The 23,291-nt window shown below is 44.9% G+C and overlaps 1 protein-coding gene across 1 annotated transcript in view; it reads right to left on the reverse strand.

Moving 5' to 3' along the window:
- RAB39A (RAB39A, member RAS oncogene family) overlaps window positions 1-15,248 on the reverse strand; it is a 32,912-nt gene extending 17,664 nt beyond the window's left edge. The window contains exon 1 of the mRNA XM_039222835.1: window positions 14,808-15,248. Coding sequence (XP_039078766.1) covers window positions 14,808-15,034 — 227 coding nt within the window. The 5' untranslated portion in view covers window positions 15,035-15,248. The remainder of the gene's footprint in view (window positions 1-14,807) is intronic.
- Window positions 15,249-23,291: the final 8,043 nt, after the last annotated feature.

The raw sequence follows: 23,291 nt of genomic DNA on the forward strand, positions 1-23,291 counted from the left end.
TTGTGCCAACCATTTCCTGAGTCTTTAGGGGCTTCAATGGTATATATTGGCTTGGATTTTAGTTTTTTCCATCACTTGTTTAGAAGCCTGTTTTCTTTTCTTTTTTTTTTTTTTTTAATATTTTTATTTATTTCTAGGAGAGAGAGAGACAGCATGAGCAGGGGAGGGTCAGAGAGAGAGGGAGTTACAGATGCTGAAACAGGCTCCAGGCTCTGAGCTGGCAGTCAGCACAGAGCCCGACGCGGGCTCAAACCCACTAACCGCAAGATCATGACCTAAGCGAAAGTCGGACGCTTAACCCACTAAGCCACCCAGGCGCCCCTTCTTTTTTTTTTTTTAATTTTTTTTTAATGTTTTATTTATTTCTAGGAGAGAGAGAGAGACAGCGTGAGCAGGGGAGGGTCAGAGAGAGAGGGAGTCACAGACTCTGAAACAGGCTCCAGGCTCTGAGCTGGCAGTCAGCACAGAGCCAGACGTGGGGCTCGAACCCACGAACCGTGAGATCATGACCTAAGCGAAAGTCGGATGCTTAACCGACTAAGCCACCCAGGTGCCCCTAGAAGCCTGTTTTCTTGAACCGCCTAATTCATTTACCACTCCTCTATCTGCTTTCCTGCTTCCAAAATTTGATTGCTCTTGTCTCCTTACCCATGCTCCTTGTTTGAGGGTTTATGGTTCCAAGACAAAACAAAACAAAACTATCATCACTTTAGTGAGATTTGGGGGAAGAAAAGCTAAAACAGATACAGGTGTTCAATCTGCTGTCATTACTGGAAGCTTCTTCTTTTCCGTTGCGGTTGGTCCTTTTGTTACTTCTCTTACTACTGCTCACAGATCCTTCACGTCCCAGCATCGAGGACCGTCTTCTTTGGGAAACATCCTCTGAAATGAGCCCTCACCCCAGGCACAGAGGACGATTCCTCCCTCTGCTCTGCCGCTGGAGCTTGTTTTAGTACTTACCGGCCTTTACTGCAGCTATTTGATTGTGACAGGGCTCCCAAGCGCTCGCTGGCGCACAGCAACTCAGATGGAGGCTGTGTTCCCCGGCTCTCCTGCAGTCAGCTGTGGACACGGCCCTAACTCTGGTTTAGTGGGACGTGAGAAGCAGTGTGCGCACTGTGTGGTGTGCCTCGATTAAGACAGAAGAATCCTGGAAGGTGATCTTGAGGCAGGGCCGCCCTGACCACCCAGAACCATTCACTCTGGACCACGGTGGCAGGAGAAACAAAGTTCTGTATTATGTAAGCAGCCTCTTAGTTCCAGCAGCAGAGTCTGCGCCCCGTATAGAGCAGCACGGACCACGAATGTGAGAGTACATCTTACTTTTCGCTCAATACCCCACCTCTACAGCGCGACACTTCATACAAGCTTGTCTGCTGCAGCGTCAGGCTCACTCCCGCCACTGTGTAGCCACGCAGTCACAGAGTACCGCGTGGAGGGCAGGGAAGTGTCATCGCAGCCACATGTGTCTGCTGTCAGTTATCGGTATTGCTACTGTCCTGCAGAGCTATTTCTCCCTTGTTTTCTGAATGGAGCAGGAACATAATGGTTTGGGTGGAGAGGATAGTTACCAGGGGTATACAGAGGACAGGGGGAGGTGGTTGTGTGCAAACAGATTATTTTTCAGGACAGAAACTGCACAATGTGTCAATGAAAGTCTTTTCAACCATGACAGGACATATGGTGCAGCAGAAAGGACATTGAATACAGAGCCAAGAGAACAGGGTTCTTAGCAAATCACTAAGGAGCTAAGGTAAGTCAAAGCCTTTCTAGACATTAATTGTATTATTAAACAATGAGACTGTTGTATCAGACCACCTGTCTGTTCCCTTCTGATCCTGTGGCTACAGGTGTTTATCTACTAAAATGGTCAGCGTGTGACCATAGCAGCTGACCTCTGCGGCTTCTTTCCTGTAACTTTCCACCCACTTTCTTGGAGGTTGTATTCAATTAATCTTTCACTAATTTTCTTTGCGGCCAATGGTCCTTTGCATACAACTAACTATATCCTGTCTTCTACCTGTTTAAAAAATGTTTTAATTTTATTTATTTTCAAGAGAGAGGGTGAGAGAGAGCACAACCGAGGAAAGGACAGAGAGAGAGGGAGACAGATATTCCAGACACGGGCTCCAGGTTCCACACATTCAGGACAGAGCCTAACGTGGGGCTGGAACTCATGTACCGTGAGATCATGACCTGAGCTGAAGCTGGACGCTTAACCGACTGAGCCACCAAGGTGCCCCCCCTACTCTTCCACTTTTAACTCTCTTTTCAGAGTCTATCCATATATTCTATCAAATCTATCCTATCCCTCACTTCTTACCTACTTCATTAACATTTGCTTTCCCAGGACCTTCCTACGGTAGCCCTTTTATAACTAAAAAAATCTGAAAATGTGAAGTTTCATCCATTTGTTCCTCTACCTTTCTTCCAGCTTTTCTAGTGATTCTAACTAGGAGGTTGTGTTCTTTAGACAAGCACTAAAGATACTTGCGTGATCTACATAAAAGTGTGACAGGTGGCTAGAAGTCAGGCAAACAGATGAAACTCTCAATATTAAATGAGGGGACAAAACTCATGGGACTCTCAAGGGTTACTGGATCTTTTCCTAAAATATCAAGAGGTTTTTTTTTTTTAAGTTTATTTATTTATTTTGAGAGAGAGAGAGAGAGAGAGAACGAACAGGGGAGAAGCAGAGAGAGGGAAAGAGAGAATTTCAAGCTATCAGTTCAGAGACCAACATGAGGCTATATCTCACAAACCACGAGATCACGACCAGCTGAAATGAAGAGCTGAACCCTTAACTGACTAAGCCATCCAGGCACCCTGATATATCAAGAGTTTTAAAAGGGAAACCTTTTAAATCATATGATATCATATCCAGAAGCACAGCAAAAGAGACAGACAGAATCACATGAAGGAAGAAACTGTGAGATTCTCAAATATATTCCTAAAATTTAAGGAATTGCCTATACTTTTTTTTGAAGTATTATTTCCTAAAGTGCTCTGTCTACCTACCTACCTACCCAACCACCTACCTACCTATCAGTTACTAAAATGCTATATGTAAAAAAACCTCTGGATTGGGAAATCCCATATTTACCTTGGGGATTCACAATGTGTATTACTATATCCATATATTAAAGCTCTGAGAAACCCTGCAATTTCCCTCCCACTCTGTTTAATCAAGGAAACCTTTTCTCAAATTACATCTATCAATATCACTCTGAACAATGCTACACTGAAGAAAAATGAGAGGCAACCCCTAGAATTTAAGAAATGATAATCTTGCAAATATAACTACCCTACAATCCAGCAATTGCACTATTAGATATTTACCCAAAGGATGCAAAAATACAGATTCGAAGGGGTACATGCAGCATTATCATGTTTATAGCACCGTTATCAACAATAGTCAAACTATGGAGAGAGCCCAAATATCCATCAACTGATGAATGGATAAAGAAGATGTGGTATACATATACACAATGGAATATTACTCATCCATCAAAAAGGATGCAGTCTTTCCATTTGCAATGACATGGATGGAGCTGGAATGTTTCATACTAAGCTAAATAAGTTGGTCAGAGAAAGACAAATACCATAGGATTTCACTCATATGTGGGATTTAAGAAACAAAACAGTTGAACAGAAGGGAAGGGGGGAACATAGAGAAGAGAGGGAAACAAATCACGAGGGACTCTTAATGATACAAAACAAACTGAGGGTTGATGGAAGGGAGGTGGGTGGGGGACCAGCTAGATGGGTGATGGACATTAAGGAGGGCATTTATTGTGATGAGCACTGGGTATTGTATATAAGCGATGAATCACTGATTTCTACTCTGAAACCAGTATTGCACAATGTGCTAACTAACTTAAGTTACATTTTAAAAAAGAGAGAAAAAAAATTATAATCTTTCTTCATAATGCCAGGAAGTTCTTAACATCTATCTAACTCCTGTTTGGACTATTCTCTCTTAATCTCTTCTCAAAGAGGGTTCAGTTTGGGCCCCACACCATTCTTTTTGTATTTCTGAGGCAGGAATCTGTTATTAAGGCTATCCCTCAGACTTATGTATTTGAGGGTGTTTCACACAAACTCCTACGAAAAGGAAACACATTTGGAAAGACTAAAAACTCAGAAGAAAAACCACTTTTAACATTCTTAGTAAAGGAAGATAATTTTATCTTATTTTTTTAATTCATACTTTTGTATTTTTATTTATTTATTTTGAGAGAGACAGAGACAAAGAGAGAGAGAGAGAGACAGAGAGAGAGATTCCCAAGTAGGCTCTGCACTGTCAGCATGTAACATGAGATCATGACCTGAGCCAAAATCAAGAGTCGATGCTTAACTGACTGAGTCCCCCAGATGCCCCAGCACTGAGATACTTTTGGTGGCTTCGTTATATCCTAGCTATTGATACCAGCTGATGGTATTACTGGTATTTTAAAGATATACTGCCAGTAATACAGTAATTTGATTTAGCAAATTGTTCCTAAATTAAAAATGAATTGCTACCATAGGAAGGAAAACAGAAAAACATCACTACCTTCCAAGAACGTTTAAGAGAATGCCGTTCATTGGGGTGTCTGGGTGGTTCAGTCGGTTAAACATCTGACCGACTCTTGATTTTGGCTCAGGTCATGATCCTGTGGTCTTGGGATCCAGCCCTGTGTTGGGCTCTATGCTGATAGCGTGGAGCCTGCTTGGAATTCTGTCTCCCTCTCTCTCTCTCTCCGCCCCTCCCCAGCTTGCTTTCTCTTTCAAAATAAATAAATAAATAAACATTAAAAAAAAAAAATGCTGTTAAGACTTTAAACCAAACTAAAATAATATGTCAGCTAGCTGTCAATATTTATTTAGTCCTGCTTATATACAGAACTGCTTACCTGTATTTTGAAACTCTTTTCATAGCTTAGAGTAAAAATATACTTTCAACATACTTTAACCTTTGTTTCATGTTTTTCTGGAACTCCTAAAAAACCAGTACTTTGTTACATAAAGTGATTCCTTTCAGAAAACAATGATTATTTGTTTGTTTGTTTTTACCATAATAAGATGTTACATGATAAGCCAGGTAAAGTGTGTGGGGTAGCAATTAAAGAAAAAAATTTTTTAGTGTTTGTTTATTTTTGAGAGAGACAGAGAAATAGAGGGAGCATGAGTGGGGGAGGGGCAGCGAGAGAAGGATACCCAGAATCTGAAGCAGCTCCAGGCTCTGAGCTGTCAGCACAGAGCCCGACGTGGGGCTGGAACTCATGAACTGTGAGATCATGACCTGAGCTGACGTTGGACACTTAACTGACTGAGCCACCCAGGTGCTCCTGGAGTAGCAATTTTTTAAAAAATAGTTTATTTATTTTTGAGAGAGACATAGAGACAGCATGAGCAGGGGAGGGTGAGAGAGAGAGGGAGACACAGAATCTGAAGCAGCTCCAGGCTCTGAGCTGTCAGCACAGAGCCCGATGCGGGGCTCGAACCCACGAACTGTGAGATCATGACCTGTTGGGAGCCTTTCTGAACTCATAAGTTGAGAACACTCCTTGTGAGGTTGAGGCAAGTTTGCAAGGTCTCTTGCCATTAGATGTGACCGATATCCACCCCCCACTTAATTATTTCTGCTTGAGTATTGACCCCCAAGATTCTTCTGGCCGAAATAAAATCAGACTGAGGAGGACGTCAACTTTCTCTATTCCTCTTTCTAGCAGATGTGAGGGCTTCTCACTTATTCTTTTCCCAGACTAATGGCTATAAGTGGAGCCAACTATGGCTGGTCTACCTCGGGACGGGGACTTTACGGAATATTCCCAAGCAGCTGCCGAAACTCTATTTGTTTCAGGGAAATTCCTTATCCTCTCCATACTGACACGGACTGCCTAAAAATCTATTGACATAAACAAAGCAAAAGAAACTTGAAGTCTACTCCTCCCTCTGAGTTCACAAAATTTTAAAACTGCTATTTCTCTTTTTCTGCCAATTACTGTCACCCTGCCTCTTATCGATGTCGGAAGTAATTGTCCCCTTATTCTGGTCCTAATATGCTGATTGCACCCTGTGAAAGAAATTATTGTAGGAACCTCTCCCTTCGTGATTATGGGAACAGACCTCTGTCTCTGAAAGGTCTTGTTCTCCTTGATATTTCCCCTGTTCTACTACCTTTTATTTTTCCTTCCCAGATAGCATTGTCCTTTCTAGATGGATTCCATAATTTTGTCAGTAATCGTAGCTTCCTTTTTAAAGCCACATTAATTGTCCTTTTTCTGTTTCCAGTCTTTTAAAAATATATAATAAAAAAGGGGGATATGTCGGGAGCCGCACCGGCCTCTCTGGATGGCAGTCACAGCAAGGAAATGGCAATGTTTGCACAGCTTCTGCCATGAGAAATGAAGACTAATACCTCCTTCTGCTACTACTGGCTCATGTTGGAAATGAGCCTGCTGGTATTGACCAGGCCTCACAATATTCCTTATCAAACCCATATTCTGAACACAGTTACCTCATAGGAAAAGCATATTCCTGCCTTTACAAAAGAGATTTTGGATAAGAGCTCTGTGGATCATTGTCAAAAGGTTCTTCCTATGGGCCTTGCAGATCCAAGACTTAGATAATAAAGGGGGTTAAGAACACAAGAGTTACTATTGAGCCTGGTCCCATATCAGAAGAGCCTAATTTATAGTTAAAGTACAGATAAGTACAGAATATAACTTACTAATTGGTGATGTATGGCAGTCCCTTCCTCAAGGCCTACATTCCACAAACACCTTTCCTTACACTGGCAACTGGGATGAGGATAGATAAGAGTAGCTAAAACATAAACCCAGGTGCCAAGATGGACACATTTAGGGACCCCATGAGGACTTCCACACACAAACCAATTCAGAAAAATTCATCCTCTTAAGAGCCAGACAGAATGACTCCTAGCTTATCTATATACAACCTAACCTATATGTTATCCTGTCTTTCACTAAGAGCATCCTGTTATTTCCTTGGTTGTAAATTCACCATGACTGGGATAATTCTGCAATTGATATCACAAAAGACCTCTCATTGTAAGAAATTCCTTTTCTCTGACCTCATACGGTTGTTGAACCTTTAAATAAAGACACCAAAACCGACAGGACAGAGATGCCTGCCTGGTGATCAGAAAGAATCTCGGGGCTCTCTCACTCTCTTTCGCCGACACCGTCCATCCTTCAGGGACCCCTGGACCTGTCGGAGCCGGCGCGGCCTCCGACAATGACCTGAGCTGAAGTCAGACACTTAACCGACTGAGCCACCCAGGTGCCCCTGGAATAGCAATTTTTAAAGTGAACTTCCTTAAATCATATATTTTCAGAACTGATTAAAAGTTGCTGACATTTAGGGGCGCCTGGGTGGCTTAGTCGGTTAAGCGTCCGACTTTCACTTAGGTCATGATCTCGTGGTTCGTGGGTTCGAGCCCCGCGTCGGGCTGTGTGCTGACTGCCAGCTCAGAGCCTGGAGCCTGTTTCAGTCTGTGACTCCCTCTCTCTCTGACCCTCCCCTGTTCATGCTGTCTCTCTCTCTCTCTCTCTCTCCTAGAAATAAATTAAAAAAATATATATATTAAAAAAAAAAGTTGCTGACATTTAGAGATTTATTAAAATAAAAAAGTATAGGCTTTGTAGGCACTTCACTTTAGAAGGAACTAAAATAGCTTATATAAGCAATATCTGATGCTCCCTGGTGTGTGTGCATGTGTATCTCAGCATCACTTGGTTGGCTCACCTTTTCCACTGCTTGACAGAGCAGACTAGAAAAAAGAAGATTCCCTCTAACTCAGTCAGGACAAGAATAACTAACACAATAAACATTCTTAGGTCATTCCAAGAAGTCCTCTTTAAATTTTTTTAAATGTTTATTTATTTTTGAGGGGGGGAAGGGGCAGAGAGAGAGGGAGACACAGAGTCCAATCCAAAGCAGGCTCCAGGCTCTGAGCTGTCAGCACAGAGCCTGACGTGGGGCTTGAACTCATGGACTTGTGAACTGTGAGATCATGACCTGAGCTGAAGTCAGACACTCAAGTGACTGAGCCACGCAGGTGCCCCTAAGAAGTCCTCTTTAAACTGTAGAGCTACATGACAATGAAGGGGAAGTTGTTAAAAAATCCTTATACGCTGGCCAAACTGACACTGGCTAGAAATTTCTACCATCTCAGACTGAGCAAAGCACTTTTCAGGTGAAGACTTTACCGTGGTGATGTATGAACTCACAACATCTAGCCCTTGCTCTGAAAGCTAAACTCGGGGTCAATGTGCCAGCACAGGCGGTCATTACCGTAGGCTCAGGAGAGGAAATTCCAACCCACCGGGCCACAAACCTGGAACTCTGCCAACAGGGAAGCATCAAGATGAGACATTCTCTCACTAGGTGGTGCCCTCTTTTAGGACAGAAATACTCCTGGCAAGATTCTTCCTGTTTTCAACCATTGAGCATTTTGTGTCTCTCCTTGAAGCTGAAATGGACTACTAAGGGATGTGACCGAGGACAGAAGAATAGGCCAAGGGCTCACTATCCGAAATACCTAAGAGAAGTGGGAATGCCCCCAAAGTCCCAAGAATGAGCTTTACCTCCTTTACAATTTTGCCTGATGCTGGCCCAGCGCCCTCAGATATGGGGCAGACGGCCTTTGGTTTACTTCAGGATGCATAACCACCTTCATGTACCAATAGGGGCACTGAGGTCGTGGCTACATCTGCTCCATCAGCGGAATTATTGAAGAAAAGGGAAATTAAGAAAGACAATGCCAGCGTTTTCAAAGTACTAGCTTGTTTCTGGACTGTGCTGACTACATAATCACTCAACATGGCCTGAATGCCCTGAGGGGACGAGGGAAATACTCTCTGCAGGATAAAGGTATGTCTGGCCACCTGTGGCATCTTTTCACATTCTGTTACACTTGTTAGAAATGACGCCGGCTCGTTCTGACATAACATTTTACCCAGAAACACCACAAAATACTTTCTGGGATGATCAGTCATTTCCTTCTGTGAATTTCTCTTTTCCAAAAAGGAGACCTTTACAGAGACACTTGAGTTGTATGACTCATCATACATACCTAGTATGTTTGTATCTGTATTACGTGTACATGTATCTTAAAATGTGACTGTGGGGAAGCTGCCTCACTGGTAATCAACGAGTAGCAAATGAGACTGTCAAGTAGCCCATGAGACTGTTTTCTTCTGTGAATGGGAGCAAGAGGCTCAGGAGCTAATAGGACTGGGGGCTGGCAGAGCTGGAGAAGAAAACGCCCCAGAGGGAAAACAAACTCTTGCTTATGGAGTTTCCGTACTTCTAGACACCTGCATGTTCCGTGAGCCTTTGTCATCGTGAGATCTGGATCATTTATAATTTATCTAAACTAATTTGGCTAGATTTCTATTACTTACAACACAAATAATAAAATTTTTAAAATATTTATTTATTTTTGAGAGATAAGGAGAGACAGAGCGTGAGTGGAGGAGGGGCAGAGAGAGAGGGAGACACAGAATCAGAAGCAGCTCCAGGCCCTGAGCTGTCAGCACAGAGCCCGACACGGGGTTTGAACCCACGAACCTAGAGATCATGACTTGACCCAAAGTCGGATGCTTTAACGACTGAGCCACCCAGGCGCCCCTTCGGCACAAATAACTTGAACCAGGGCATTATTTTATAGGATTACTCAGTATATATTTAGCCTTGCTTGTACTGTGTCTAAGACCTGGAACGACAGGTGACTGCGATGACTGGGGCTTAACCGTGGACAATTTCTGCTCTTTCGTGTGCAGTTGTGAACCTGCCAATCCAGGATTGGAAAATCTTTTTCTTCTCTCTCTTTTTTTTTTTAATATTTATTTATTTTTGAAGGAGAGAGAGAGAGAGACAGAGCACGAGCTGGGGAAAGGCAGAGAGACAGGGAGACACAGAATCCAAAGCAGGCTCTGGGCCTGCTGTCAGCACAGAGCCGGATGCCGGGCTTGAACTTGAGAGCCGTGAGATCATGACCTGAGCCGAAGTCGGATGCTTAACCGACTGAGCCACTCAGCCTCCCCTAAAAATGTTTTTCTACTGAAGACTATGAACTGCCATAAAGGCGGTAGAAATCAAACACAAAACAAAACAATTTAGTTTAGGCACTTAAAAAGTTATCTTGGGGCCTCTGGGCGGCTCAGTCAGTTAGGCATCTGACTCTTGATATTGGCTCAGGTCATGAAGTCATGGTCTGTAAGATGGATCCCTGCACTGGGCTTTGTGCTCATAGCGTGGAGCCCGCTTGGGATTCTCTCTCTCCCCCACTATCTCTGCACTTCCCCTTCCCTCTCAAAAATAAATAAATAAACATTAAAAAGACTAGTCTCTAAAAAAAGCTCTCTTTAAGGAGAAATATAAAATGTTCATGTTGTCTGCTTTTAAAATTACGAACAAAGAACATAAATTAAGCCACAGCTACCATTAACTTTGTATGAAAGATTTGAAGGGGTCGGAGGACACAGAGACGCAGCAGAGCCAGAGGGACAGATGAGGGGAAAGAAGCTAGAGAGAAAGGGGAGAGGAAGAGACACACGGACACAAAAAAGAAGGAGAGGAAAGGAGGCGGATGGGAGGAAACGGAAAGGGGCGCCGGGAAGACACAAGGCCGCTGAAGGGGAGGCGGGACACGCGGGCAAGAGAAAGGCGCACAGTAGAAGGGTTGCTAGGGAAGAGGCGACCAGACAGACAGAGGGGAGGGGGAGGTCCAGAACGTTCAGCGTGTTAGGCAGAGGTCACCCTCAGGTTCTGGGGGCCCCGCGCAGCGGGGGGCTGTCCCCTCTCTGGCTTAGTACTTACAGCCCTTTGTTAACGAGCTGGTTAATGAACTTCTGCAGGTCTGCCACTGCTCTAAACCTCAACAGTTTAGGGATTCCGCTTAAAGAACGTGACTGCAGCAACTCGCCAACAGACCTCTCGGGTTGTGCTCGTTATAACACGAGTTATCATACATTTCCATGGTTTTTTGTTTGTTTGTTTTTTGTTTTTTGAGAGAGAGAGCACGCACAGTGGGGGAAAGAGGCATGGGGTGAGGGGAGAGAGATTCCTAAACAGGCTGCAGGCTCAGCACAGAGCCCAATGCGGGGCTTGATCCCACAACCCTGGGATCATGACCTGAGCCTAAATCAAGAGTCTGACACTCAGCCAACTAAGCCACTCAGGCACCTCAGTTTTTGCATTCTAAAAACAGCCTGTAGAATACATTTGAGACATGCTGGTTTAATCAAGGTTAAACGGGCTTCCTTGTTACAATGCTTCTGAGAGCCTTTGATACGAATTTCTAAGAGAGCTCTACATGGGATGCAGGGATTCCCAAATTCACCTGGTCACAGAATTCATTTTTCAAAAGAGTCACAAAGGTAACTGTTGTGCAGAACACACTCTGAGAAGCACGGCACCAGGAAGATGCTATTCTCTTTGTATCCGAGCTTTATAATCACTGTCTGTAACTGTCTGTCCGAAGATCAGACAACAAGGAATAAAAGGCAAAATCTGGTTTGAAGCCCCGAGGTTTCCTAGCCCTACAGCCAACACTGCTATTTCTTTATCTCATTTTATCTTTATATTGCTTTAAGTGCTTTTTATGGGAAACTCAAAATTTAGATTCCTATATTTGATCCTTCCCAATATTTATCCTAAATAACACTGTGCTGAACAATATTCTTTTTCCTGTGAAACTTCATCCACTATGATGATTAAAAATTCAAAGTGGCGGGCATCTAGGTGGCTCAGTAGGTTAAGCATCCAACTCTTGGTTTTGGCTCAGGTCATGACCTTGTGGTTCATGAGTTCTAGCCCCACATTGGGGCTTCACACTGACATTGCAGAGCCTCCTTGGGATTCCCTCTCTCTGCCCCTCCCCCTTGCTCTGTCTCTCAAAATAAATAAACTTTAAAAATTTTAAAAACATGCAAAGTGGCGATTGCTAGTTTCCCTTCAAAGCCCACCGTGACAGGTCCACGTTCACTTCTTCATGGGTGCCTGGAGGCCCATCTACCTGTGGCCTTTTTTTTTTAATGTTTATTTATTTTTGAGATGGACAGAGAAAGGGTGAGTGGGGGAGGGGCAGAGAGAGAGGGAGACACAGAATCTGAAACAGGCTCCAGGCTCTGAGCTGTCAGCACAGAGCCCCATGCAGGGGTAAAATCCACAAGCTGCGAGATCTGACCTGAGCTGACGTTGGCGGGTCAACGGACTGAGCCACCCAGGCGCCCCCCTGTGGCCTTTTAACTAATTTCCCCTCAGTGAACTTAACAGCTGAAGGGATCTGTACCACATTGGTCTAACTCACTTAAAAGGAACATTGCTTGCTTTAGAACTTTCCATTTCCCTTCCCCTGTGCAAGAACACTGTGTTCACAAAGCTGATGATGATGTCTTAGCAACGGCGAAAAGTAAGAAGGTACTAGAATGATGGCTTAGAGCAGAGTCACTCCACCAACATAGGCCACTTACCTTGATGAGACTGTCACACACAGAGACATAAACTTTTATCTTTAGTGAAGGCACTGCAATTTTGACTTGCCTTAATACAGGAATTTGACATTTATCCTAACACAGTGCTAAGAATAATAAAAAAACAGTTGAGTGTTATAATTTACGGTATGCTCACATAAACTTTATTTTTGTAAACCTTTTTCACTTTGATTTTGTTCCTTCCTTTTGAAAGTAATTATTGTCTCTAGCATGTGTTAATCTGAACACTGAAAATTAAGGCTTTATTTGTCAATTACGTCTCAATAAAGCTGGGGGAGGGGAACGAAGGCTGAGTATGGTCATAATTATCAGCTCACTATTTTGTTGTTTTTAATGCTTTCAAACTATACTCTGAGTTGTCTAAAGTAGGTTCCTTTCTGCTAGTTTATATACAATCAACAATAAAACTTCAAATATAAAATTCTCTATGAATTCCTAATGATATGACTAACATCTTCATGAACTATAGTGCCTTTCTATGAAATAAAAGGTATCTGTTACTCAAAAAAGTATCTATTTTGTTGGGAAAAGATACAGAATGGTTTAACAATGATTGTTTTAAATGCAATTTTATGTTGAAACATTCTGCTAAATGACAGAAAGGGAAGTCTTTGAAGGCAGCTTTTGAAATATGTATGTATTTATGAATACATCTTTGGTAAAGAGCCAGACAAAATAAAGCATGACTCATTGTCAGTAAATATTCCCTAAATGCCCTTGTATTATTATGGTAGAGGTACTGTCTGATTTTAATAATGTATATAAAACGAATTGGCATTTACATCTGCTCAAAGGCATTAAAAAACAATGATCTATTTAGCAGAAAGGACTTTAAAATCTAACAAATTAATTATCCTTTACTTTGTTGCCAATAAGCTGAGGAACTACTTCTTAGCAAATAATTAGATACAATAAGACTTTACTACTTATGTTTCTTGTAGTTGCAACTCACTAGTTTCTAGAAGTTTAAGGTATAAAGAGTATGTTTTTATTATATTCATTTTAGAGGACAGAGCAAGAGCTATTAGTAAATGCCTTTGGGGGGAGCCACAAAACATCTTAAATTTCGTCTCTGAATGAGATCACAGGTGATGGAATCTGCACACCATCTCACAATGGTGAAATGGGAAGGAGTCTCAGAAATCATACAGGTCCCATTTTACAGATGAGAAATCAGAAGACTGAACCTCTATTTTAACTAAAAGAGGCCTCTTGAGAAGGAAACACAAGTTTCCTCCTGGAATTCTAGGGATTACACAATTCCAACCTTTAAAACCTCTCTGAAGGGCCGGCCTTTCCATCTTTCCGCTCGACGCAGGGGAGAAGTAAGGTCTAAGCAAGCGAGGCCGCGCACTCACGGCGCGTGTGGATCAGCGTGTAGCTGGGCCGGGAAGGCGGCGCGTCGCAAGTTGGCAGTCCTCACCGAAGTGCGCGGGTCTCACTGGGAAGGGCTGGGGGCGGGGGCCGCGTCCGGGAAGCCCCCGCCCGCAGGACCGCGTTTCACAAGCAGAGAACTTGCTGAAGATTGCAAAATGCTTGCTTAAGTGAGTTTCAGGTGACAGTGCAATCTTGAAAAAAAAAAAGCCCAAACGCAACACTAGACCAGATTTCCTACCTTCCTCTAAAAAAAAAAAAAAAAAAAAAGTCCTCCAATCCTAGAAACGTGAGAACGCTTTATTACGCGGTGCAGCCCTCACCGCGCAGGAGGCGCACGCGGCGCAGTCCCCGGCCGCACGGCCCGCTCGGCTCCGCGGCGCGGGCGCGTCCTGGGGGCGCACCGCCGCGGCCGTCAGCGCCCCCGCAAGTCACCGAGGAGGGAAAGTTCGTGACACGCCCCGGGGCGGCCGTCTCCTCCCGGCCACACCGCCCGACAGGACAGACTGCGAAGGACCGCTCGACCCTCACGAAGCAGCCCCGGGGCCCGCGGGTCTGAGGACCGCTACCGCAGCCCCCCACCCCTGCAGCCGGGGGTGGGGGCCCCCTCCCGCAGTCCTCCCGGGCGGCGCGCAGGGGGAGCAGAGGGGGAGCTGGGGGGGGCGGGTTGGGGTGTGCACAGCTGGGCGCGTCCAGTTCGGGGAGGGGTGGGGGAGGGCAGGGGCGCACAGAACACGGGGTCCGAGGGGGTCGGCGGGGTGGGGGCGGGGGGCGCAGGAAACGGGCGCCAAAGAGAGAAGTGAGCAGCTGCGGAGGAGGAAGTCGTCCCTGGAAGAGGAGGGGCAAAGGGGAGGCGAGCAGGGAGCGACCGCACTTCGGAGGGCGCAGGGCCCGAGCCGGCGGGGTGGGGGGGGGGGGCGGCCCTACCTGAAGCGCTCCTGCCCCGCCGTGTCCCACAGCTGCAGCTTGATCCTCTTGCCCGGCTCGATCTCCAGCAGGCGCGAGAAGAAGTCCACGCCGACCGTGGGGTCGCAGGCGGGGGAGCGCAGCCCCGGGAAGCGGCCCTGCGTGAAGCGGTGCAGGAGGCACGACTTGCCCACCGTCGAGTCCCCGATCACGATGAGGCGGAACTGGTAGATCCAGATGGTCTCCATGGCTCACGTGCCCCCGCGGGCCGCCCCGCCCGCGCGCCCTCCGGCCGCCCGGCAAGTTCGGTGGCGGGAACTGTCCCTTCAGCACCGCCCGGGCGCCCGCCCGCCGGCTTCCAGCATATTCCTGCGACTGCAGCCGCCGCCTGGTCCCCGCCCTCTCAGGAGGGAGGGGCGGGGCCCGGCCGGCGAGGGGCGGGGCCTCGGGGCGGGGGGCGGGGCGCGAGGCAGGAGGAGCGGGCTGACTGTGCGCGACTCCTGACCCCGCCCCCGGTAAATCTCTCTCCCTGAAAGCTCACTGGGCGCCGCCGGGAAGGTGGGCGTGGCGAGAGGACGTGACGCCAGCGGCAGCTAATGAAAACGAAGCAAGGGCTCCCCTCCTCGAGGGTCAGCCAATGAAAAGTGAGAATCGTTTTCTTACGGGCGTGGGGGCGGGCTTGTCGGGGCGCGACTGGGGCTCCTGCGAGTGGGGCGCTTCTGGGGCGCCTGCCTTCCCGCCGAGGCCCTGCGGGTCCCCGCGCGCCTGAGGGTGCCCGCCGGCGGCGTCCTGCAGTGTAGCCCGGCTCAGCGCCGCCTCCCGCGCGCTACGGCGAAGGAGTTCAAAACAATGGGAATAAATGTGCAGAACAAGGTCTGGATGCTTCTAGCAAGTGCTTTGGCCATTGCTCCTGCCACCGCCGTGTACCTTCTTTCAGAACCACGCAGAGTGAGGAAAAAGCCAGGTACCCTCTCCATCCTCTCTGGGGCTTTGCAGTCCCGAGAGGGACAGGAGGAACCAAAAAAAAAAACAAAACAAGAGCTGCTGAGCTGCTCATAAAAGTTCCCATTCTCCCGGCTCTCCGTCCCTACCAGGGTCACTGCTTGGCCGTCAGCTCGGGGATCCAGGTAAACCAGCACACCTGAATTCTCAGGAGATCTTCCTGCTTCTTCATGCCTTCCTTAAAGTTGGGTAACAGTGAAGTCAGGGTTCTATCTTTGTAAGTGTGTTTTTGCCAAAATAGAGTTTTCAGCGTTTCTACTTCCTTTTCCTGCCCGCATCCAAACTATTGTTCTTCATTCCCACTTCCTATCTTGTTTTGGAGACAAAGGTATCGCTTTCAATATCGCATTAAATCCCCTGTCACCCAAGGGGTGTCGGGATGGTTTTTCCCCCAACAGTTGATCTTTTTGTCATGCTATTTATACCTCAGATCTCCTGTCTCCAGTTGTTTCTACTACTCAGTGTGTATAAACATGCTCAAGTAGTCACAGCCTTAGAGCCGAACAAAGTATCTCTACCTCTGCTCCGCCTTTAGGTTTTTGCCTCCTCCATTATTCTCCTTTTCATGCATTAGGAAAGAGCCATCTATACTCATTTTTAAGTAATCTCTACACCCAAGGTGAGGCTCAAACCTGCAACCTGGAGATCAGGAGGCGCCATGCCCTCCTGACTGAGCCAGTGGGCAGACTGTCAGAAATTGCGCTTGATAGGCTGCCAGGGGTTTCCCGACTGTCAAACCCTCTCTCCCCATCATCTGTCTTTAGGTATCATTTTTCTTGCCCTCCCCGTAGCTGTTGTGGACTACAGTCTGTTGTTAAAAGCTGATTGCCTGACCCAGCTCGTTTCCGTAGTTCTCGTCTAGTCTTCCTCCAGGTAGGGGTGGCCAGGTGACAGAGTTCTGACCGATGACACTTACATAGGGCTTTTGGTAAAGCTTCTGCTTTTCCAGCAGGAGAGTGGCACCCATACTGCCCCTCACTCTTTCTCTTTTGCTTTTCCTTTCTCCCTGGAAGGTTTAAGAACCATCTTGTGACCATAGAGATGAAGACTAGGTGGCAAAAATGGTGGGAGAGAGAGAGGAAGAGCTTGAGTCCTTCATGGAGTTGCTGATCTGTTGTGCCAGCTCTGGGCATCTTTTTTTTTTTTTTTTTTTTTTTTTTTTGAGAGAGACAGCGCATGAGCAGGGGAGGGGCAGAGAGAGAGGGAGACACAGAATCAGAAGCAGGCTCCAGGCTCTGAGCTGTCAGCACTGAGCCCGACACGGGGCTCAAACTCACAAACTGCGAGATCATGACCTGAGCCGAAGTCAGGCACTTAACCGACTGAGCCACCCAGGTGCCCCTCTGGGCATCTTGTTAGGGACAAATCAATCATCCCCTGTTTAAGCCACCGATGGTTGGATTTTCTGTAAGTTCAACATGGATACTTTTATTTATTGGCTTCTACATAAGTATTCTCTCCTAGTCTCCTGTGTTTTTTTATCCTGATTCACTGACTTCTCTTACACTCATCCGTTTCTTAAATACTGAAATTCCTAAGAGACCCATTTTTCCCTCTTTTTACCCTCTGCTCCTTTCCCCCATCACTTTGAACTACTTCCGGTGACCTCATCAGCTCCAGTGACTTCAGTTACTCCCTTACCCAAACACATGTCCTTCCCTCCACCGCTGCTCTGTCCTGAGACCCACATTTCCAAATACCTCTGCCCTTAAGTGTTGGATACACATTTCAGATTCAATACATGTGGGTTGGTTAGGATTCTTTGAAACAAACTCCAGTTAGGATGATATGAAAAGAGAAACGCACTTATCATAAGAATATGGAGGTATTTTTACACCATCCACAAGCAGAAGTGCAGATGGTGTCATAAGGGATTGGAACCAGGAAGGGGAAAGCTGTGAGGAACACAGGCAGCATGTGTCTCTGTCTCTCTCATATTTACCTCCTTCTAACATCTGCTTAGTTCTTACCTCTCTGTGAACCAGCTTTGTCTCCTGCTTCGTCTATATGGAAGACTATGGTTGCTGCAAGTTCTGTGTTAGATATCTAGACACATCCAGAGGCTGATTCCAATTTTTCTCCAGAGACAATCTAATTGACCCAGTTTGGAGCAGGTGTTTATACCAAAGAGCTATGGCCAGTGAGACAGGAACATGTAGCAAGCCAATCCCTTTGGATGGAGTATATGGCATATTAGCAATTCTGGAAAAAGTATTGGTCAGTGGCTTCCCTTTGTATCCAAAATATAGTCTCTATAATAATGTCCAAACGTGAAATTAGATTTCTTGTCATGTTTCCTTTTCCTGTATTTTTCAGGTTGGTTAGCGTGGTTAGTATCTATTCTAGCTCCCTGGAGAAGTGAGAGCTTGTGGTCCTGAATCTAGGGGCTAAGGGTTTGTGTCGTGTATAAGGAAGGGATGGAATTGGTCTACAGGCAGCAGAGTGTAGAGCTAAGGATAATCTAATACATAGCGTCCTGTACAAAACTAAAATGGAAAGCAAAGTAGGCAGGTCAAGTGACCTTCAAGCCTCTTAAAGGAACTAGTTGAATGGAGCAGAACATAGCTACAAGCCAACAGGATGGAAACGAAACCAGCCCAGAGGATGGCTTGAATGACAGGGCAGAAGCATGGCTAATTAGACGCCATTCGCCAGAGGAAAAGGCATGGGACTTTCTCTAAGGTCCCCAGCCTCAGGAGAGAGCTAACAAGGATCTAAGGTAAGGTAGTTTAGACACCACATTTAGTTGATTAAGATAGAGTAAAAACTTCACCCATCCTGGACGACTCTCTCTCCTCTGGCATATTCCGCCACTCAGTAAACCTTGTTGTTTACCTCAGCGGTATCTTTCAGATTTATGACCTTTTCTGAACTCCCTCCTGTCACTGTCTTTGCTCAGTCTCTTATCATTTCAGACTGTACTGCTCAGTAACCTGGGTATTAGTTTCCTAGGTCTGTTTGTGTAACAAAGTACCACTAACAGAATGGCTGAAAGTAATGTTGTCTCAGTTCTGGAAGCCGCAAGTCTGAGGTGTTCCCAGGTTTGTTCCTTCTTTGGGCTGTGAGGGAGTATCTGTTCGAAGCCTCTTTCCTCACTCCTGGTGCTTGGCTGCCAGTCTTTGGCATTCCTTGGCATGTAGGTGTCCCATTCCAGTCCTCCACGGTCACATGACATTTTCCCTGTATTCTTCACATAGTCTTCCCTCTGTGCATGTCTGTATCTGTGTCCACATTTACCCCTTTTTATGAGGACACCAGTCACGGTGGATTAGGGCCCACCATAATGACCTCATTTTAAATTGATCCTTGGCAAAGGCGCAAAGGCTGTTTCCAAATAAGGCACGTTCTGAAGCCCTGGAGGTTAGGACTTTTTTTTTTTTTTGGTATCTTTCTTGAGGGATATAATTCAATCCAGGACAGCCTCACCTTTAGTTCTACATTGCTTCTGGAATTATGACATTGAACACTTTTGGTGACTCATTCACTCTAGGATAAAGTCTGAATAGCTAATCGTGTAAAAATCATAATGTGGCATCTGTGATCTAGTCAGTGACTCCTCTACATGACATGCTATTCATGCGACACTTTATTTCCCCGCACTATTGTGTCCTCTCCTTATATCCCTTTCACCGTCCAACTGCTCAGCAAATTTCTATTCATCTTTCAAGGCCCAGAACAAATATTATCTCCCCTTTGTGATCTTTCTAAATCATTTATATCCCCAAGGAGAACTTATTTTTCACCCTCCGTGTTTCTACAGCAGTTAGGCAAAGAGTACTCTGTACTTCTGTGATATCTCATATCTTCTACAATATACCTCATTTTGAATTACGGCTATTGGTTTGATGGTCTGGCTGGGCTGTAAGTTCCTCAAGGCCAAATGCAATGATTAATTCATTGTTATTTCCTCAGCACACACACAGCTAGTGCATAGTGGTGCTCTATAAATGCCCACGGAGTGGAAATGAACTGTTAACCCAAAATTCTCTATGACTCTGAACTTCTCTATATATGCAGCTTCATAATGAACTAAAATTGATTAATTTTATGATTACTAAAATTTGCCTTTGAATAATCCATGAGTAATTTTAAGTATATTTGGATTATGCATGCTGGTACAAATAATTTAATATTTTAATTAGAAATGCTGTATTCGTGTTTATAGAAGTTTAAGCTTAGAAAATAAGGCACATAGGTAGGGCAGATTTAAAAACTTTTTTTAGGGGCACCTGGGTGGCTCAGTCGGTTAAGCATCAGACTTCAGCTCAGGTCAATGGTCTCACGGTTCGTAGGTTCGAGCCCCGCGTTGGGTTCTGTGCTGACAGCTCAGAGCCTGGAGCCTGTTTCAGAGTCTGTGTCTCCCTCTCTCTCTGACCCTCCCCTGCTCACACTGTTTCTCTCTCTCAGAAATAAATAAAACAATAAAAATAAAAATAAAAACTTTTTTTTAATGTTTATTTATTTTAGAGAGAGAGAGCACAAGCAGGGGAAGTGCAGAGTGGGGGATGGAGAGGTGGGGGACAGAGGATCCAAAGTGGGCTTTGTGGTAACAGCAGAAAGTCCAATATGGGGCTCCAACTCATGAACCATGGGATCATGACCTGAGCCGAAGTCAGATGCTCAACCAACTGAGCTGTAAATTCCACAAATGAGTGAAATCATGTGGTATTTGTCTTTCTCTGACTGACTTATTTCATTTAGCATAGTGCCTTCTAGCCCCATCCACGTCGTTGCAAATGGCAAGATTTCATTCTTTTTTTTTTTATGGCTGAGTAATATTCTAGTGTGTGTGTATCAAATCTTCCTTTTCCATTCATCAGTCAGTGGACACTTGGGCTGAATCCATAGTTTGGCAATTGTTGATAACACTGCTATAAACATAAGACTGCCTGTGTCCCTTTGAATCATTATTGTTGTATCCTTTAGGTAAATACCTTGTAGTGCAATTGCTGGGTCGTAGGGTAGTTCTATTTTTAACTCTTTGCGGGACCTCCATTCCAGAGTGGCTACACCAGTTTGCATTCCCACCAGTAGTGCAAGAGAGTTCCCCTTTCTTCACATCCGTGCTAACATCTGTTGTTTCCTGTGTTGTTAATTTCAGCCATTCTGACAGGGGTGAGGTGGTGTCTCATTGTGGTTCTGATTTGCATTTCCCCAATGATGAGTGATAGTGAGCATCTTTTCATGTGTCTGTTAGCCAACTGTGTGTCTTCTTTGGACAAACGTCTCATTTTTTATTCCACTCTTTCTCATCTCCCCCATAAGTATCCCCTCAGAGAAATCCATAGGGTGTATATTCAAAATATATCTAGATTCTAACCATTTCTCACTACTTCCACCTCTGCTACCATGATCCAAGTGGCCATCGTCTCTGGTCTGGATTCGTGGAATAGCATCTAAGTAGGCCTTGCCCTGCTATTACTTTTGCTATTTTCAACCTGGCAGCTACAATTCTGCAAGATGTAAGTCAGGTCTTGTCACTGCTATGCTCCAGAACTTCTAATGGCTTCTTATGTCACCGAAACACTCAAATTCCTTGGTCTCTCATTACCTCTTGGGTCTCATCTTCTACCTTCCCTTTAATACCTTCACAACATACTGGCCTCTCTCTCCTTTTTTTTTTTTTTTTTTAGGATGTTATTTTTTAACTAGTCTCTACCCCCAATGTGGGGCTCAAACTCACAACCCTAAAATCAAGAGTTGCATGCTGTACCAGCTGAGCAGCCAGGTGCACCAGGCTGGCTTCCTTGATGTTCCTCAAACAGGAGAGGCAGGCTGCCACCTCAGAGTCTTTGTACTTGCTCTTCCCTTTCTCCTTCTATCTTTGCACAGCCTGCTCTCTCACCTCATTCAAGCTCCACTCGAATGTCTTCATTCGACTGTATTTAAAACTGTCCCCCTACCCCCTTCTCTGCTTTATCTTTCTCCATAGTACTTATTACCATGTAACATATATGCATTTTACTTATTCATTTTGTTTATTGTTTGCCACCCTCCCCCCCCACCCCCACCCCGCCAAGGGAATGTAAGCTACATGAAGGGAGGGATTTTTGCTTTGGTCTGTTTTATTCACAGTTGTATCCCAGTGCCTACCACAGCACCCGGATTATATATAATAGGCAGTCAATAAATATTCGTTGAGGGGCGCCTGGGTGGCTTAGTCGGTTAAGCGTCCGACTTTCGCTTAGGTCATGATCTCGCGGTTCGTGGGTTCGAGCCCCGCGTCGGGCTCTGTGCTGACTGACAGCTCAGAGCCTGGAGCCTATTTCAGAGTCTGTGTCTCCCTCTCTCTCTGACCCTCCCCTGCTCACGCTGTCTCTCTCTCCTAGAAATAAATAAAAATATTAAAAATAAATAAATAAATAAATATTCGTTGAATAAATTTAAAGTTTCCACAAGTTTCCCCCCAGAAGACAAAATCAAGGTAACTGATAAGGTATCTTTTTTTTTTTTTTCAGTATTTTATTTTTAAGTAATCTCAACACCCAACATGGGCCTTGAACTTGAACTCCGAGATCAAGAGTTGCATGCTCTACTGACTGAGCCAACCAGGTTTCCTGATAAGGAATCTTTAAATTGAAAAGATAGTGACATTTAATTTCAGATGAAGACTGAAGACTTTGGATGGGAATAAAAAAAAAAAAATGTTTCGGTGTGGAGAATAGAGAAAGAGTATTATCAGTTACAATTTTGTATTTGTAAAGTTAGTGTTTCCTAAACACTAAACACTAAATCTTTACCTACCAATGATCAATTTTGATAATAAATTTGATGTCAAAACTAGCCGTTCTCTTCGTGGTTCTACAGGGAGTCATGAGATGGATGAGAGGGCTCCATACGAAGTGATTAATATCCTTACTACCTTTAATACCTGGTCCTCAAAATCAGTAGCTGATTACTCTGGAAATGAAGTTCGGATTTGAACTGATTAGCTAGTCTCATTTAACCATCTTATAGGACTGTTTGAGACAAATAGAATTTTCCAGAGTGTCTGATTTCAGCGTGGACTGAAATCATTGCATAAAATTAGAAATCGGTTTGAAATGTAAGTGCATGCCATTCTTAATACTCTAAAAAATTATGATCGCCACAATTCTTTTCTGCATAGGGCTGTTCATCCAAAGTGAACCAGAAGTCAATTTACACTTTAAAAATAAACTAATTTTCAGGGAGCCTGGGCGGTTCAGTCAGTTGAGCATCTGACCCTTGATTTTTGCCTCAGGTCATGATCCCAGGCTCGTGGGATCGAGCCCCACATCGGGCTCTGTGCTGAGCATAGAGCCTAGTTGAGGTTCTCTGTCTCCCTCTCTCTCTGTACTTTCCCTGCTTGGGCCCTCTCTTTCTGTCTCTAAATAAACACACAAATAAACAAAACAACTAATTTTCTAACTTGTGTAGGCGTTGGTTTTATTTTGTTATACTTGCCTCACAAGGGGCATGTGAATGGTAGAATTTCCTCCATAGACTCCTCTGTACTTAAAAAATACAACTCTACAGCCATTG

The sequence above is a fragment of the Hyaena hyaena genome, unplaced genomic scaffold, assembly GCF_003009895.1.
Source record: "Hyaena hyaena isolate Hyena2069 unplaced genomic scaffold, ASM300989v1 scaffold_1190, whole genome shotgun sequence".
Lineage (NCBI taxonomy): Eukaryota > Metazoa > Chordata > Mammalia > Carnivora > Hyaenidae > Hyaena > Hyaena hyaena.